The 20,002-nt window shown below is 40.2% G+C and overlaps 1 protein-coding gene across 1 annotated transcript in view; it reads right to left on the bottom strand.

Moving 5' to 3' along the window:
• Positions 1-20,002, bottom strand: part of fbln2 (fibulin 2) — an 87,635-nt gene that overhangs the window by 24,194 nt on the left and 43,439 nt on the right. Inside the window, exons 6-9 of the mRNA XM_084347815.1 lie at positions 15,909-16,118; positions 12,718-12,843; positions 8,990-9,091; positions 797-931 (exon numbers count right to left, since the gene is read on the bottom strand). Coding sequence (XP_084203941.1) covers positions 797-931; positions 8,990-9,091; positions 12,718-12,843; positions 15,909-16,118 — 573 coding nt within the window. The remainder of the gene's footprint in view (positions 1-796; positions 932-8,989; positions 9,092-12,717; positions 12,844-15,908; positions 16,119-20,002) is intronic.

The following is a 20,002-nucleotide window of genomic DNA, read 5'->3' as shown; positions in this document are numbered from 1 at the left end:
TTATTGTAAATAATCCATAAACCTCTCTGACTGGTTTCAACACATTACTCTGATTATTTATGTAGATTTTTCTGTCAGTGATGTTGATTGTATTCATCTAAACAGCTAGTGAAGGTGACTCTGAGCTGACTAAATATATCCTGTTCCAGTTAAAGAGCCTCTTTGTAAACAACTGACTGCCATCAATAATGCTAGGACACTCCAATAACCTCCACACTATGATGTACTACCCTGCAGTCCTATGTGGGTGCTCTATAGGGACCCTTTAAGGAGAAATTATTCTTGTTTTTGGTGGTACAATTAGAAGCGCAATAGAGGGTGTGTGATGCCAAACTTCAGGACCAGAATAGCTTAATAGTGTGTGCATGCATGAGCATATATTACACAGAGCCTCAGTTTGAGCCAGGGGTGTTGGACACACTCTAACACAAACATGATCCTCGGCCAAGTAGAAATACACTTAAAGTAATGTTTGGAACCTCACAACATTAGAGCTGCACCTAACTTTGAACGAGTACTCTGGCCTTAGCTGGATGTATTGCGGCCCAGTATCCATACTGAAATCATCTGCAATGCATGATTTAAGTGCCAATGATTCAGCGCCAATGAAGCAAGTGTGGTGAGGTGAAAATTAAGTGTGTGGAGGCCAGGCTGGCAGACCAGAGTTTGCATCTCATGACTTTTTATAATTTACTGTAATCTAATCATCAGCATTTCCAGTGACTACTTTAGGGGCTCTGGAAATGACTGCTGAGTAAATTGCCTTAATGAAATACTTCAGGAACAATGAACTCACCCTTGCAAACACTGTTCCTCAGGTGGTAGCCTGCAGGACAAGTGGCATGCTGCTCACATACAAATGAACCCACTGTGTTCACACAGTGCTCTCTGGGCCGACAGCTGTGGGTGTTGGTGGTACACTCGTCCACATCTGTGGGAGAAGAACAAGGGAGACTGTGTGTGAAATGACGGGGAGAGGCAGCCTCTCAGAGGTCAATGATGAACAGGACCTCTATGTAATTGTTCTCTGATTGTCAGCGCGATGAAGCTCAGTGAGTCAGCAGAAGATGGACGTCAGCAAAAAAATACCAAAGAAACTAGCAAATTAAGTCATTTTTACATTAAAGAGTTTGAGGCATGTCAAATGTTTTGCATTTGCATGCATGAAAATAACTAGCTGGGAAGCTGTGATGATACTCTCAGAATCAAAGTCTTACTTTAAAACACAACACCACAACACTAACTGATTTGGCTGAAAGCAACATTTATGCAGTGAAAATTATGTGAAAGTGGTTTTTGAATTCATTCATTGTGGACATTTTTTCTCTTAATATAAGAAAGAAAACAAGTGTCTTTGGATGTAATCATAAATGCTCTTTAGCCTCAAAGCTGAGTTGGCTGACCAGAGGGTGGCACAGGACATTGGTAACACTCACTTACAAACTAAGGACAGACTGTGTTTTGTTTTCAGGGGTTTTGAAGAATAAAACTGCACTAACCAATCATTTTACATCAAAAGTGGATCAAATTACTATTTACTGTGTAATGTGAAAGAGGTCATTGGTAGTATTGAACCTATAGAAAAATGATTTTGTTTTTGATTGTTCTTCGTGCCACTGATACTGGACAAATTATCCTGACAGAATGTGTCCTGGAGAGCTGTTTGGCTGGCCATTATACCAACTTTGGTCAGTGACTGCTTTGTAAATACAGTTAATACAAGTAAAATTTAAAATATCAGGTCTTGGCAGAAGCTAGATGATATTTTGCTTTCTATACATGTTTGTATGAAATAAAATACCCAGTTGCAAACCCTTGAATCTTTACCAGTCAGACAGCACAGCAGCCAGTAAACAGGCACTGTTGATTTATGACACTCATGGGCTCATGCCGAGACAGTGGATCGTTGCTCTGTTGTGGCTCATCTTTATCAAACTGCTGCATTCCCTTATCATGCATCGCAGTACATGGCTGATTAGCTGGATGCGCTGATAGCATTGGACTAGGATTATTGTGTATGTCTGTGTTTTTGTGTGCAGGAGTGTGACAGTCATCCAGATGTGAAGATCACCCCAAAATATGTCACATTCCACAGGGAACCTGACAAAAGGGCTTTTACAAATCTGCATGACGGAGCCTGGGCTGAAAAACAAAAGGCAGAAACAGGGGGGACATATTGTCCTGTGTTGCCTATGTATCTGTCCCTTGCTGAAATGCCTTTCTCGACTTTCAAAGCTTTTGCTACAGGGAATTTGAATGAACTGCATGCCTTCCAACAGCTTCCAACAGAGAGCAGGGGGAGGAGAAACACTGATCTGACTTTTTACCTGGTGTGCGAGGAACGTCCTGCAGCGCATTTCCTGTAAGGTTTTTTACCTCTGAAAACTAAACAAGCATCGCCTCTCACAGAACACAACATGGTTTATTGTATTATATGAAGCCTCTGTGGATCTGCGGCAAACACATTCTTCTTACTCACTCAAATGAACAATTTCTACTTTTGACATTGTGTAACACTCTGGAGAGTCTGCAGGATTCATGCCCAACACGCAGTGGTGACATATGCTTGTTTCAGGGCCCTCCTTTGCAAATGTCCCGGTTTATTCCCCAAACGAGAGACATCTGTTGTCTTCGTTGTAAGGAGGATTATTTCCAGGGGCAAACCACACCAAGGGCTGAGTCTGCCCGGTCCTTTGGGCCCTGCTCCCTGTCAAGCCTAGCAATGGACGGGACTGTTTCCAAATTTTGTGTATTGCTAATGGTGGGGAAAGTCGCCTTCTCCCTCCACTCTGGTGGACAGCATTATTTCCAGTGCGTCATTCAAAAAGGGAAAAAATAAAAATAGAAGGAAAAAGTGCCTATTGCCTCAAGGTCCCTACATTCCATGAATGGCCCCCAGGAGTAGGCACATTTCACAGTTGTGAGGAGTGAAATGATCCAATACAGGGTGGAAACAAAGATTCTTTTTTATTAAAAATACAAATGTGGACTCAGATAACAGAGAGAAGAGATAGCAGTTTTGGAAGAATTCCATCAAGAGACCAGAGGCATCATTTATAAAACTCTGCCGAGAATCCACAAATCTTTGTGCAAGAGGAAATGTACGCACACCAAAAGTTATTCTGATTTATAAAACCTGGCGCCCAACAGTGCACAATTTCCTTTTATAAATACCATATCAACTAGGAGATGTGCACCCCTTATCCCGCCCATTCCACACCCACATTCAACCATAAATGGTCAATGCAAAGTGCCTGGTGAATGCTAATGCATGCAAATGAGCCACTGATCAACACAGTAAACCATGGTCACAACTGAGAGGAAGACAAAGACATTTTTTTCTGACAGAAAAAAAACAAGGTGTTTGTGGGTGAAGTGGAGGCTATGAAACACATGAAATTAATTTTTTAATTCAAGTTGTCCTTCAGCAGTGTGAGGACTGTAAAAGACTGCATCCATCATGCAGCATAAGGCACGCAATGCAAGTGGCACCGCAGTATTCATATGTTTACAGCATTTGGAAATTGAAGTTTGATAAGAGAACACTATTTGTTTATTAACTTCTGCTATGGTGAACTGGGTCTGCATTATGATTAGGGATCATAATGAGGATATGGAGGGTAACGTTGATAATAAATACAATCCATATGGGCAGGAAGTTAAGATGTAGCAGGTGTGTGGCAGCCACCACTCTGTTTCAGTGTGAAAACTAAAATCATATTTGGTTATATATATCTACAGTATTCATTCTTTAACCCTGTTTGATGTAATCTTGGATTTCTTCAACAATAAGCAACAGTTAGCCACCAAACAATCCAGTCCTCTCCGCTGTGCTCTGGGGGTGGTGAATGTGATGTGCGACAGTACAGGTTAAGTACTGATTTAAGATTTAAGTTGGCTTTTATCTTTTACAATTGGAAGTGTTTTATGAAAAAGGTTATCCTTCACTATAAGCGCAAGCATAAACAAACTGCTGGTTTGAATGTTTATGATATAATAATAATAATAATAACAATTGTGAGGGGATTTTAAGTGAAATCAAGTGTGAGCTGCATCATTATGTGTAGAATAATGCCTTTTACATTTAATGTGGAGCATCTGGCTTCTATTCAATACCTCACCATCACCGCCGCCAATTCCCCTTGCCTTTAAAATGTACGTCGCATGGGTCAACATTTCCGTAAATTTACACACATTTCCACATCAAGTATTTTTTATGCTTTTGGGCCCCAGAGGAGGCTGTGCACCGGGAGGTGTCTGAGATGCAGTACCATTAGGCACAGAAGCAAACACACACCCTCTTGTTCTTTCAAAGAAAAAGTTCAAGCTGAGGTGGATGAAGTCAGCCTCGGCTTAATTGCATATTTGGTTTGAGACAGGAGGGTTGGCTAGTTGAACGTCTTCAAGAAACAAAAACACGACCAGTTGCCTACGATATAGCACAAAGAAGTTCATATTGTAAGTTGTTCAATATTCTGGGCCCAAAATACAGTCTACAGCAGATATGTTTACTCAGTACAAGCCAGGCAGGCCTCTCAGACCTTCAGGGACTGGTCAGCATGTGGTACCCACAGTTAAAACTAAACATGGTGTAATGACTTGTAGCCATAATGCAGCCCACCACTGGAATCAGTTTCCCCTGGAGCTAAGGTCTGCGCCAACTGTAGCCCTTTTTTTTTTCATCAGTTTCATTGTCTCCAATTTGCCTGTACTTTTATTAACACTAGAACAGCGGTGATGGTCTTTTTAACCTTCCCAAACGTATATGTGCTGTAACTTTGTTGAATTAAAAATGACCATGCTGCTGGTACCTGACTTTTCCTAAAGTTTCATTTAAAAATCGTTTTTATATGAATTGCACAAAAGGCAAAGAAAATGTTATTATTTTGACCTATTTTGGCCACAGGCGGTCATATACAGTCACTGTATACAGATTCAGCGGTCACTACACAGATTTTGCCGCAGTGTAATTGATACTTTTTTGCGCACTGGGAGATGCATTTGGTTGCTAGGCAACTATCATTGTCTATCATCAGAAAACAACCACTTTCAATGGAGACGGATCAGCCAGAACTGTTCATGGCTGATGCAGGTCAGATGTTGTCCTGCGCTGCATCTTTGAGGAGAGCAAATTAGGGGAGACAGGGAGTGCCTGTCTCCCGTAGGTACATGTGTGCGTGTGTGTGTGTGTGTTTGTGAGGGGGATATTATTACATGCACCTGTATTGACTTCTTAAAAGATATCCTAACACAATAAATACATTACTCTCTATATATAGTTATTTATCATGAGATATTATACAGTTTGGAATGCACTATTTTGAGGAATGCCAAACAAAAAGTTTGGTCCTCAGAGTTAATTTTCATAAACAGGTGACGGTGGCAACCACATCTGTTAAAGCTATAAACCACTATGATGTACTGTATGAATGTAGATTGTCAGTGCGCTGTGTGTGTGTGTGTGTGTGTGTGTGTGTGTGTGTGTGTGTGTGCGTGCGCGTGTGTGTGTCTGTTCTTCTGCGTGTGCCTGGGAAACTTAGAATATGAATTCACAGCCTGACGGTAAGCAGAAATAATGCTGGGGCGCTGATTAACTGTCTGCCCCACACATTTACTATTCAGGTTGTGTATAGAGCCACCCTGTGCTGGATCCTTGCTTACTCACACAAAAATTACAATGGGAACAACTGTTTGTTTAAATCTTACTTTCATTCACATTCATGTGCAGTTAAAAACCCCAGAGAGAGAGGAGCAGCTTTATTAAGCCTGTAAACCTGTGAATCACACAGTCATGATATTGGATTAATCACATCCGGATTTCAGATAGAAGTGCTTAGATTTGCAAAACAAATGTCAGATTACTCTATGCAATCATCGTAGGTGTTAAAGCTTTACTTTGGTTTCACGGTCAGGTTGACATATCCACAACATCCTGTCCTCAAGTGTATTTCAACGTCTGCTGACATCTCCATCAAATACCCGACCCTCATCTTGTCGTGCTGTTTGCCTTGGTTCATTCCATACCAAACAGACAGTTGCCCACCCACAGCTTCACATGTGGGAACAGTTTTGGAGCGAACTCCCCTCACTGAATGGAGTGATAGGAGGCAAAACACTAACTCTTATGTAGTGCTCATGCATTCAGAAGTATTATCCCGTCTGCTGACTGGCAGATAAAATGAATTTAGCGAGGACTGCACTTGTAGTGCGTGTCTATGCCTCACTTTCTACCCTTCCTACATCTTATACACTCAAGAGCACACGTGGTATAAGATGGTATTTGTACAAAACAACACAACGAGCTGGTTTATTTTGAATTCCAGAGGTGAACCATGCATCATATTTTTTCACAAAGCAAAATTGCTGCCCAGTTTTCTCCCTGTTTCAAATTCATGGATTTTAATTTATTAACTACTATAGTGAGTATATAGCAAATGCATTACTGCAAGCCCAATCATGGTCAAAATGGTCTTTGGCACAGTAACAATGACAATCTCTGCTGGGGAGTGGTTTAATGTCGATGGTCTATCTTGGGGGCTGTTTGAAATGATAACTTGTATGCGGATGCTTTTTTTTGTTATTTTACATAGAGAACAGTTACGTAGATGGCTCTTTAAGTAACTACACTAACTTTCAGAGTTGCCTCTTTGGATCAATGATATCTTAAATAGCAGTAATATGTTATATCAATCAATATTTATATCAATGAAAGCAGTCTAAAGAGACCAGAAACAACTCAGTATTATGCAATTAAATTCGACAGACCTTTATGAAGGAAGGACTGTTTATTAGACTTCATTGGTTTTAGTTAAATGTACTTAATAAAGTGCCATCTGAGTATATTATCAGCTTATACATCAACAAATACTACAGTAAACACTGTGTAAGCAAGACTCAGGCAGGTGTTGTTGCATTCCGAACCTTTCCACAGCAAAACATTAGAATTCAGATTCATACTGAAACTATCTTCATGATATTTCTCAAAGAAATTCTGATGGATGAGATCAAACCAAACTACATCGTATACGGTGTACCATTAACACCTACTGGCAATTTGTGGTATTTCTGGTTGGACAAAATCCTCTGAGGAGCATGTTATTATTTACCTTTCAATTATTGAGTTACATTCGCATTAATTGGGAGCCATGTTTTGGCCACTTGAAGAATGTAGGTCCAAGACATGCTCTCGCTAAGCTTGGTTTTGGTCTCCACATACATAGACACAAATATCTGTCTCTTTTGCTCCACTATGGTCACCCAGCCAATCCTCATCAGAAAAACTACCATATAGGTCAACTGTGACAGCAGCCTATTACATATCACATTGACATTTCTTGTTAGGCAGTGACCTCTAGTGGCCATAGTGATTATTACGGCAGCAAAGGAGGAAGTTAGGTGAAGTAGTATAAAGAGCGATAGTCTGCATAAGCAAGACGTCTCAGTGGACGGTCAGGTTAAACAAGTACAGGACTTTCATCCAGGAGACCGCTGTTCATGTCCAGTGTGAAGCTAAAAGTAAATATTGGGAAATTTTAACCTACTAATGTAGAAAAGTGACGTCACGCACATAATTTCACTTAAGTTATGTATGGAATCTTTTGAACCAAACTGCTAGTGTAAAATCAAGGTCCTGTAAGCTTGTTGCTGGTACGCAGCAACCATCATTTTGTTTTGTAAATGGTACTTTGTGTCATTTTGGTAGTCACTGGCAATCGACCTATTCAGTTTTTTGAGATGAGAATGTGTTGGTCCATCAACTAGTTACTAACTGTGCCTGTCTGTCTGCTATTAAGAGCTTTTTCTCTCTTCTATAAGAGCCTCTGCTGCTCCAGTGTTGGGGGTTGCGGGTGTTGCTCTGCTGTTCATGCATCAGGGGACCTGGCTGACGCATCTGCTGTTCCTGCGTAGGGGAACCCAGCTGGTGCCTCTGTTGGTCCTGCATCTGGTCCAGAGCCTCTTTCATAGATTTTCTCTCCACCTCCCAGAATTTCCATACATATCACGATAATATTGAATTCTTCTGGCCACGATAATCATCTAGTGAAAATCTGATATTGTGAACGCCCTAAAACAGACTGTAGTTTATTCTGATCCTGCATACACTGTCCTACTGCCAGCAATACTATTGAACTCAATGTGTATTAATCTGCAGCAGAAAATAGTCCCCAATAAATAAACTGTTTTTTCATGTTTTAGTTAAATTTCTGAAAAAAACTACAGTTCCCAGCTGTTTAAGGACAATATGTAGTCTTTTTTTTTTTTTAAATGAAGCAACATGCAGTATTTGTGACCCGTGATTTATGTCTTAAAGGGGAACAAACCAGCTTGAGAGCTTCAGACATAGTAGGGAAGGTGGAAACTATCAAAAGTTTATGTGGATATGATACAGTCAATTGTTTTACGCTGTGTTTCTTCACACATTTGCAAGTACCAGGCAGCACACAATTTATTATTGTCATTTAACATGCAACAAACTGCAGTTGTGAGTTCTGACCTTCCCCTGTTATAGGTGTCACTGCTGTGTAAAGCTATCACAAAGAGCTTTACGAAAGAAGGTAGCTAAGGAAGCAGATACTATGTGTAGTATTTGTTTTTGCAGCTATAGCTGCCACTGAGTAATTGGCTATGGTTGACTAATGCTCAAGGCAACAGCCTTCACCACCAGGAAATGGGAGCCCAATCAGTCGATGTATTGTTTAGTATCACAAGACCTGCATTTTCCTCCTTCATGAGTGACTGCATTCAATTAAAAAGTGTCCCGGTCTCTGGACAAACTGCTCCAATGCACTTTTGTTCTGTTGTCAAGGCTGTATGTGTTTGTTGTTGTTCATTTATATGGCAGTGAGTGCTATTGTTGATTGTGTTGGGTTGTTTGTAACCTTGTGCAAATCCTGCTTGAGGGAGACAGCTTAAGGGATACATACAAGCATTGTGAATCGCTCCAATTACTGCCAACAGTACGACATCAAGAAGGAGCGGCAGCTTTTACCTTCACACATGTGTCCATCTGTCATCAGTGAGAACCCTGGGAAGCAGGAACAGCGGGCGCTGCCTGCCACTGTTGTACACTGCTGACTGCAAGGACCATTTTCTGCGAGAGACAAAAATATGAGCAGTATGATAACAATCATCTGAGGACTCCACACAACTACACCTCCACAACAGTCAATTAATCATAATATCTTAAATTCCTCATCCTTGTGTTGATTCTCTGCTGTCCTGCTATTTCATTGCCCAGTTGTCATGCTCCCCGAGGATCCTGTGGACCCTGCCTTCATACCCTCACACTGATCATCCCTCCCGGCAGGAAGGAGCCTCTCATGAGCCATCACTTTTAACACAACAGAATCAATTCTCTCTATTTAACAGCTCAATAGCCCTGTCACAAAAGAAGGCATGGACCAGGAACTGTTTCCCCACAACCACCAACACATTCACTACTTAAGCTCTGTGGTGGTGAAGTGTTGGAAGGCCGCTGGATACATTGATCATGAGACTCTTATAACCAACAATCAGAGACACTTTGAAGGAGCAGGGCTTTTGTTGGAGCCTAGAGTACAGACTCGAGCAGCTTGACAGTTTGCACTGCTGATCTCCTCCTACTTGATCAGGATTCAGCTCATGAGGCTGCAGCAACATAAACATAGCAGATCAATTATGACTGAACAGTTCATCACTTAACAGGCATGCAGATAGTCAACTGTCCCAGTTTTCACTACTAAGGGAGTTATTCGCCTCAGCTCAGTCAGATGGCACTTAGAAACCAAATGTTAGCCCCTCTCAGCTCAACCTTTCAGCTTTGTTTCAATAAAAGCAGAGGTGATGTGTTCAACAGATGTATCCGGCCTACTGGGCTCTAGGCTGGAGACACCAGCCACTGCTTGTAGACTTCACCATAAAACTTGTCACCCATTACACATAAAGCTGTACCAAACAACCTTAGCAAAGGGAGGAATCCACAAAGATGAGTCTCACAGCAGGAAGTGCATATTGGAGCGCAAACTCTACAAATCATGTTTCATATTCCTACAATAATGTATAAAGGAAAACCCAGATCCCTGCTCCCAGCTACCTTTGGACCAGGGGTGGCCAAAATTTGTCCCTTGGAGGCATGGGCTTAGAAGGCGATTAAAATGTGGGTGGGGAAATGTTATCGAAGGTTTCAGGGTTGTCTCCTAAAATTTTTGTTTATTTGTATAAAGTCTATGTGAAGAAGGAGCCGGTGAGCTTTCAGTTATGTGTCTGTGCTGCTTGCATTGGGTTGTGGGCTGTGAACTAATTATGTAATGAAATTCAGGTTAAAATGTAAAGTATTGAATAAGTTATGTGATTAAGATGCAAGTTAAAATGTTATGTATTTAATATCATGTGGGTTGAAAGCACAGTTAATAAGGTGGTGTATTTTTAAAAAGTATTCAAGCTAAAAGTAATTTGATAAAGAATGATGTGTGTATTTACAGGAGTTAAAAGCTGACAAAGTTTGTAAGGTTAAAATTAACATTAGATAGTGCTTTAAAATGTGTTTAATTCATTTTGGGGGTTTACAGTAAGTATGGGTAGTTTCCACTTATTTTCAAGATTGATTTCTAGTACCTTAAAAATTAAGTAGTTGATTTTGGGTTATGTTGATTGATTATGGATTCTTTGGGTACATTTCTCTTGACCTTCTATTTGTGTTTGTGTTTAAGGTGTTTCACCTGTTATTGGCCTAGGCAACTTTCAAATAAAAGAAAGAAAAGAAAGAAAGCTTGGTCATTGAGTGAATTCCAGTCCAATCTTCTGAAGCAAGCTGCCTTTTCAAGTGGGGGAAGCTGCAGTTTAAACCGTAAAGAGTGAGGGCCACTTGACAGGGTATTTGTCATATTATGTATTCTGGTGCATTTTAACAGGTGGTTCGATCTGGCTATAGTAGCATGAGAAAAATTATTGGTGGGCCTAAATTTTACAATTTCATCGAGAGAAAGTGCATCAGATCATATATTTGAATATATTAAAAAGCTAAAGTAGTAGTAGTAGTATGTAAATTGACTCAATGACTAATTTATAATCGCTTGAATAATAAGTAAAAAATGGTGGCAAATTAAACTGCCAGGTAATAAAAAGTGAAGTTATGACTGCAATATTACATATGTTGTAATGATACTTTTTAGCCGACAGGCTGGGTGGTGGAGCAGTGGCAGGGCAGCCGCTGCTAGCCTGCCTGTCCACTCTACAGAGACACTACTAGGTGAAGAGCTGCTCTAGAGAATGAGTGATCCGAGAGGACCTGCAGAAGACTGGAAGAGAGGCCAAAGAAAACGGTGTGTTTACCTGCAAAACTACAACTTATGAGGCACTGAAAACAGACATTACCAGATCTACTGTGTATGAGTTAACAGTTAGAGTCAAGCATAGAAAACGCAACCAACAACGCCAACCAATCAGAGGTGGAGTAGGGCGTCTTGTGAGAAGATCATAAGGATCCATAATAATGCATCAGTTTGTGTGTCAATCTGCTTCTGTGCAAGGTAGCAGTGAAAATGTGGTGTGGGGTTTCATTAAACTGGGCATTCTCGCAATTAGCAAGCGGAATGGATTTAAAAGCTAATGAAGCAAAGACGCAGTGCTCTGAAAAGTGCCCTGAGGGGATAGACTGACGGATTTTCAAAATAGGAAAAGTGGAGGGACGGGGGTTCAGACTAATCACTTTAAAAAGTGGTACCTGGTATTGTGGTACATGTTTAATGGGTGCGACGCCCATGCTTGGAGGGTCTAAACTGATACTTGATTGGGCATGGACCAGAAACCCTTATTGTAATGCTTTGTTAAGATGCAAAATGGTACTAGGATCCCAAATTTCTTTCATTGACCATCTTCCTTTGCCATGCTCAGATAGTGTAAAATGATTAATAATAGGGATCCTACATATTTGAAGAGCATTTTTTCAGCAAACAAATAATACTGCATTTGACTTATGTTATAATGTTTTCAAATTACAACTTCTATTTTTTTGACATGAAACATCCGGCTGGCCAAATCAGACCCTATGGCTGGCCAGCTTTGGACCGCAGGCCCAACTTTGGGCAGCTCTGCTTTAGACAGCTAGTAATGCAGTTTTGGTTAATCAGCACAATGCCTTCTTAGTTTACAAAAAGGTCACCTATATCGTTTTCAAAATCCACAAGACCTGTAAGAACACTTATGTGTGTAAAATCACACATTAGTTACCCTTTAATTGAGGCTGTAACAGTGAGGGGAAAGTGTAACTCAGTACCCTGGGCCCTGTCATGGGGGGGGGGGGGGGGGTTATCATCATTTTAAAGTTTTGCATCATTAGCATCATAAATATTCTTCAGGCTAAAATGTTCTTGGAACCTCATTTTGTAAGCAGAAGAAGTGCCAGAGTTAAATTATAGATTCAGAGTTAGATTTTGGATGTTCATTTTTAAAAGCTATTTAGCTGATGTTGCTGCATAAGAAGGGACCTTTGTTTTAGCAACAACATTTGGATTTGCATCTACAGTGAGGTTTATTTCACACAAAATGGTCTTATTCATCACTGACTGACTTTAATCATGTATAAACTTGTGCCTGAAACATTAAATATATTCAAATTTGTGTTGTTAATATGAATGCACAGATGCTGCAAATGTGAGTGTTTATCATTCAGGTGTGACTGTCTGTGGTGACTCCTGGTCACAGTGATTGATATGAATTGTGGTGTAATACTGGCATTACCTGTACAAGGCTCGAGGCGTGCAGGGCTGGTAATGGTTGTACTGGTTGTTGTGGTGGTAGCAGTAGTTTGTGTTGGGACCAAAGCAAGACTGTCCTCTTTGACTCTGTTGTCTTCATCAGGACTCACTGCACATTGGAAACACAACAGAAACCATGACAATAAAAAAAAGGACAACACTTCATACACAAAATCAGGAGGTTGACTCACATGTTCCTGAAATATGAAATCAATTCAGAGTAATACTCCACATAATAATAGTATAATTATTTCCTAATGAAAAGACATAATTTGACCCATGCTGGATGTTTTTGTTATTAAACTCTTATAGAGCAGCGAGAGTTCTGTGAATGAATCATCTCCCATTTGATGTTTTGGGGAATTTTGATGAGCCTGTTCAAAATGGCTCGTACTCAAGTGCCACAAGTATGATGATAAAATCTGTTAGTAAAATAGTAGTAGTAAAATGACCATAAAGTCATAGTAAAATGACCATAAATACACAGAGTGTAGTGCAACCAAACAAACACAGGTCAATCAGGAGACGATTTAGCTGGGAGGTCAGTTATATAGCAACACAGCCATGGCAACAGCTTTTAAGTGTGTTTCCTTTAGATTGACAATTTAAGAGAATCTCTGCTGAATACATTGCAAATACTGTACGCCACAAAAACACAACAATAATACATCTCTGCTTCAGCTTTGACCATCTTTATATGTTCTCTAAATGGAGACCCCCAACTTTATGGAAGTCAAGTATTAAGTCCCTGGGGTACCCTTTAATGACTCAGTAGCAGGGAGGGCCCGTTCATCCCTGCTTGCAGTGGTGACTTTTCTGGGCCCAATTAAATAGGTGTAGAGGTGAAGAGAGACTCCTCTGTTGTAAGCTCTAGTCTTTTGTCTTTTTGCTGTAGGCTAAAGACGAGATCATCATCTTTTCTTTAAAAGGAGTCTTGAGACTGGGAAGTAACGTGTGATGTCGTCAGAGGTGACATGTCACTCCTCCCTTGTGTCACCTATCATACTTGAGTTTAACTTAAATCTTGTTAAATCATTATCAATGTCTCTTAAGGGGTTGAGGTTTACAGATTTGACTAGGTGGCACTCTAAGCTTCTCAATGATACCAAATATCAAATACATGAATTTACAGGATATCACATATTCAGAAATCCATGATAAACATTATTAATTCAGTTTGAAATGTTATGCATAACATATATCTATGTATTGACACATTGACATCTGTCTCCATGGCAATGTCTGAAGAGGTTGAATTGTTATTATGTTATCAAATAGGTTGGTGCTCTGTCCTACAATAAACCGTCTTGCCTTTTGGTCTTGGATTCTTTGATGTCCTCAAGACGATGTCCTGGTGTGTTTGGGGTAATTTTATAACTCTGTCTCTGAAGATACAGGTCTGACTAAGAGGCTTCCCAGTCCAATCAAAATTAAAGCAGGGTTGATAATATTACATAGGGCTTGTTTGATACACACATTAGACTCAGCCACAAACAGTACAATGGGAAAGTCTAAGGTGCTCAGCATTCATAATAAATTCATATCTAAACCAAACCTCATGAATGTTTTTTGTGACAAAGTAGTAGTGTTCCACTCATTCCATCACAGAAAAAGTGAGAGTTGTAGAAATCACTGGATCTCAAGACTGTCATGTTGTTCTGTATGTTGACTGCATGTTGACACATTTATGTAAACTTTTGACCATGACTGTACATGTTCTTTCCAAGTGTATTTAAACTTTTGACCATGACTGTACATGTTCTTTCCAAGTGTATTTAAACTTTTGACCATGATTATAGATACAGGTGCATCTCAAAAGATTTGAATATCATGGAAAAGTTTATTTCCCCATTTAAAATCCCAAACCTGCCCATCTCCACGTGCTGGGCAGGTATGGGAGGTATTAGGGGGTGGAGCATCAGGTTGCATGCAATGCATCCTGGTACATGTAGGCAGGCTGTACAAGCAGAAAAACTCCAATACCCCAACTTTCTCTTTCAAGATACCACACACTGAGGAATGTATTGACTCAATTAACTATATTTACCATCAACACTGATTGGGATATCCACATAAAACATGGTGAATTTCTCCTTAAAGTGTTTTCTCAGCATGTTTGAGGTGGTTGTGGTCATCCGGCCAGGAGGAGGATGTCATTGTTTAAAAAATGTCATTTCCTAATGCCACTAGGGGACACTGTGACTGTAAGCAAATTTTGGCATGTACTTATGTTCAGAACAGGACTCTCTCAAACATGTGAAGTTTGGTGCAGACTCAATCATGTACAGTTGAGTTACAACAGCTTCCTGTTTTATGGTGAATCATTGATAGTCAATGCGCCGCCCTGGCCCTGCATTCAACAAAAACTCAAGCTTTTAATAACTTTTCATCACAAAAGTGTAAAGATTGACCAGTGAAAATTTGAAGTTGATCGGGTTAAGGCTGTAGGAGGAGTTTGTCAAAATACAGTAAGTGCAAATCACTGAGCAGAAGAATTAACAATGGCTGACTTCCTTTTATGTTGAGGTAGTGGCACCAAGAGAGTTTTTTGTAGATGTAGATGTGATAGATATGTGCACCAAAATTCATGCATGTACGTCAAACTAGCCACAGGGGCAGAAAAGTGTAATTTCCTGTTGCCACTAGGTGGCGCTATAACTGTAACAGAATATTGGCATATCAATGTCTTCAGGCTGGGACTCTTACCAAACATGTGAAGTTTGGGCCAGATTCCACTATGTACAGTGGAATTATAGCAATTTCCTGTTTAATGGTGCCACATCAGCCTTTGCCATGCCGCCACGGCCACGGCCTTCAATGAAAACGCATAATGTTAAGAAAGAAAGAAAGAAAGAAAGAAAGAAAGAAAGAAGGATGATTCCTTGCACTTCAAGAGGGCCTTCACACCACTCGTTGCTCAGGCCCTAAAAAAACAGTAAAGACAAGTACTGATCACTGTTATGTTTTCGTTGGCTTCTTAATGCATTAATGTTTAGTTTAATTTGGGATGCCAATGTTTACATGCCACATAATCCTGTTTAACAATAAAGTGAGCTGGGCCTCTTCCTGGGGCTCTTCAATCGTGGAGCTTACCCGGTTTATTTTTTGGTCAAATTCTTGATTTAAGTCAGAGAGTTCATGTGTGAAGCAACCGTCCATGGTGAGTTTCAGTACCTGGTGCACAGGAGTGTCCGTCCTGCTGCAAGATGTAGCTCTGGTGGCAGCCACAGCGATAGGAGCCCCGGATGTTAGTGCATGTGTGCTGGCACAGCTGGCCCAAATAGAGCTGACACTCATCCACGTCTTCCTGCTCCTCCACTGCATTGGCAGCTTCATCTGTGGCACTGATGGAGAAGGCCTCCTTGGGGAACTTGCTGTCTGATACTGGAAGGAATGAAAAAAAAAGAAGAGTGGGTGTGTGTGCGTGTGCGTGTGCGTGTGTGTGTGTGTGTGTGTGTGTGTGTGTGTGTGTGTGTGTGTGCATGTGTGCGTGTGTGCGTGTGCGTGTATGTGTGTGTGTCTGTGTGTGTTATACATACACCACCAGATTGCCTGTATAATTTATCCTACTGACTTCAAGACACAAAACACCATCTGCTCCTCGGTTACAGTTACAGTAAGTGTTTAAGTGATGTTTTTATCCAGATTCCTAAATTACTACCATTACAAGAAACCACCAGTAACAAGTGCAAATGTCAGGGCCTTGACTCTTTGGACCACAGGACACTAATGTGAGAGTAAAGTGGTGGAAACAGAAATGATCAAAATGTTAAACATTTTTATAGTGCAATTAGGTCGAGTACACAGGGAGAAATTATTTAGCAGAAAGGGAAAGACATGAAGCACTTACTGAAAAGATGTTTTTAACTTGCTGGTTCTATTACTGCACATATCACACTATCTAACTAACTCTCTTTATCACAGTTGTTCACATGGACTCTAGCCTGGGTACTGTACACTTTATTTATCCTGTGCATTACATTGCCTCACACAACATCAATCAACATTTTAATCACTCTTACAAGAAACCAGAACATGAAAGGAAGCTTGGCTTCATCATAGCCAGATGTATGATAATTATCATATTTGTATGCTAAATAAAGACATTTTGTGATGGTTGCATTACTCTTGGTCTCAGTCTTTGCTGTTTCGTTTTAATTAATTTCCTGGCATAATCACGATAGCAAAGTATGGATCCTATGTCTCACGCGACCAGCCAATCATGCTTGGTTTAGGCAATTATTACATGATTAACTTGATTCGTGAACATGGTTGTTCTCCTCCTGCTGCCCAACACGCATTTGTGACTTGCAGGAGGAGCTTGAACTTCACTAAGGATTGCTGTGTTCAAGTCAAGTTGTTTAGGATGCACCAGTAAGCCTATATTATTTTATACAGGCATACGTGTTCTGTAAAATTACACATTTAAGCATATTTGTTCTCATAGTTATGCCACATATACGATAATTTCTCCCATGTAAGCTAATTTTAAGCATCTGGTACAATAGTTCAACATTTTCCATCTCTCGATGCTTAATACAAGTGTTTGTAGCTAGCAATTCCAGCAGGGTAAATCTGTGACGTTTTAGATTTCTTGTTGTTGAGGAGGTGGCCATGGATCTCTGATGAGACTTATATCTTAAGATTTTAAAGGGTGGTATTGTTTTATTATTAACCTTTCCAAAAGCAAAATTCCAACAGCAAAGAAGAACAAAACTGAAAAAATGGAATTGACTGAAAAAAAACGTATCTGATTTTTAAGTAAACTGCAAATAGGGGACTAGCATGCCACTAACTAGCTTACTACCAATAGAAGTAACCTGTTCCTTCCAAGGGCAAGTAGTATTATATTTAATAATGTTATTATTAGTAAAAGTATTTTTTGTGAGGTTACAGCTTAGGTTCATTTGTCTTTTATCTTTCATAATTTGATCTATTTGGTCCAATAACATGTGGAAAGGAACAGCCGCATAATTAAATGATTTTATCTCCAATTAAATTGCTAAACCAGAAGTCAGCCAGCTTGGCCGGCTGAAGTATCTAGTGTCTATCCTGTATGGGCCCCATTATGTAGAAGAACTGGGTAATGCTATACCCAGGAAGTCTAGCTTACTGCGGCTTCCTGTGCCACTGAGCAACTTTCATTGGAATGAGCGGGGCACTGCCTACAGTATGACGCTATATCCAAATTTTCCCTTAAAAGATCCATGTGTGGGAGTGTATCAGTGAGAGGCTAAGAGTTACTGACTGTTTTACCTAGCTTTAGCCTTATTCCTTTAGCACATTGTCATGTATGTAATCATCATGTTTACAAGACCCTATAACAGCCTTTTTTGTTGAAAACTAATCTCTCTCAGAGTTTTAGTGTTGGCATTAGCATAAGTTAGCTAGCTGCAGTCTGCCAGCGACAGTTGCCATTTCAGGTGACAAACTCTGTTATACACTAGAATTGTGAAGCTGGTTTTACTTTTCTTTGTGAAAATCAAGTTTTAGATCCATTATTATGAATTTCAAGTAGTTAATTTTGAATTGTAAACTGCAATGTGAGAAATTTAACAGACCTAGTAACAGTAATTAGTGAATAATCAATTGCAGTTTGAAAATTAAGAAGAAAATGAAAAAAGATGTTCCTGTGGATGCCTGGGAAGATCTGTTTTGCAGTGAAGCTAAGTTTTATTTAAAGCACAGTCTCAGTCTACTGACATTAGCCACAGAACTTGTCACAAAGCAAGACAGCCAACATTTCTGACATTCCAGTCATCCAACTGATCGTTCAATGGCCAGATCAGGCAGCACAGCACCCCTCAAACTGAATGTGGAATTTCAGCTTGACAACAAAATTAGTTGGGAGGGTATTTAAAGGACATGGATTGAAATTATAACGGTCATAACTGATACAGCAAAAGCTGAGATATCCTGACTTGTAGTCTCTGGTCTGAGTCAAACTAAAAAAATGCATCTCAACTCATTTGCACTTTTCATCAGACCTTCTCTGACTGGTTATACACAAATATCTTTCAAACATGATGACCATAGTTTGCAGGAGTAGTAGTGCTACTCATGTCATTTCTACGGACTCCCTCCAGAGCCGCAGGACATTATACAAGCATGACTAGTAAACTAATCTTCATGTGTGAAATTGGTGGAGTGCTTCTTTAACATGTATAATGTCTACCCAGAATTAGAAAGAACCTCAATGCAAAAACACACAAGATTTTCCCAGTGGGTTTGCTGTTGTTCGGACTGTTGCCTGATTTATACTGCTGCAAAACCACACAGCACTGTGAATGAACATGTCAGTTCATTATAGACACACAAACATAAAGGAGTGATGGGTTATGGCTTTAAGTAAATATTTCTCACAGTCATTACCTGGGGTTTAAATGCAAGGCGATTAAATATCCTGTTTTAATTAAAAGGCAGAGAGTCAAAGACTGAAAACATATTCCCCATGGAAATAATTACAGTGCATCTCATCCATAAAACACTCACAAAGTAAAGACATCCTTCATGCATCCTGTAAGAGTGTGTGCCTGAGCGAGTTACACAGACGCACGCACGCACGCACGCACGCACGCACGCACGCACGCACGCACGCACGCACACACACACACACACACACACACACACACACACACACACACACACACACACAAACTGAGAGCTAAACCTTCCACAGCTTTCAGCAGGTTAATTGATTCCCACTTCAGAATGACATCATCCAAATTTCCCCTTTAAAACTGAAGGAAATGAGCTGCAGTCAATGGTTAGAACAGAGCCTATTAAAGGGTGGGATTAAGAGGGACTACTCTGATGTTGTGAATGAAAAAACAGGCTGAGTGAGGGAGTGAGGACACTGACCTTACCTCACCATCATACTTGGACACAACTAGCCCTTTTTAAGGACAACCACAAAAGCTGACTAATAAAGAAATGCTATTCCATGCTCTGTCTGGTCCCAATATGAACTAAAAAGCAGAACCAAAGTGCGTTTATAAGAGGGATTTAATGCTCTAATTGCAGAGGAGAATACAAAAAGACTATCACACTAACAAGTGCGGTGCTATACTGTAATCTTAAGTCTTATTTGACCCATCACATTTCTGATCTCATTGATGAAAGCCATACAGATCCCTTCTCATGGAGCTTACAGCTGCAAACAAGATATATAGGTCTTATTCAGAGGCCAGCACACTGAACAGAAGCAAACAAACCGGTTCAACCATGTTTTTGTAGCGATAAGTAGATACAAATGTGAACTGGAAAGC

The sequence above is a fragment of the Pagrus pagrus genome (genome assembly GCF_965226575.1).
Source record: "Pagrus pagrus genome assembly, chromosome: 3".
NCBI classification, from domain to species: Eukaryota; Metazoa; Chordata; class Actinopteri; order Spariformes; family Sparidae; genus Pagrus; species Pagrus pagrus.
Note: the sequence above shows the minus strand (reverse complement) of the source record. Positions and strands in the feature narration are given on the sequence as shown.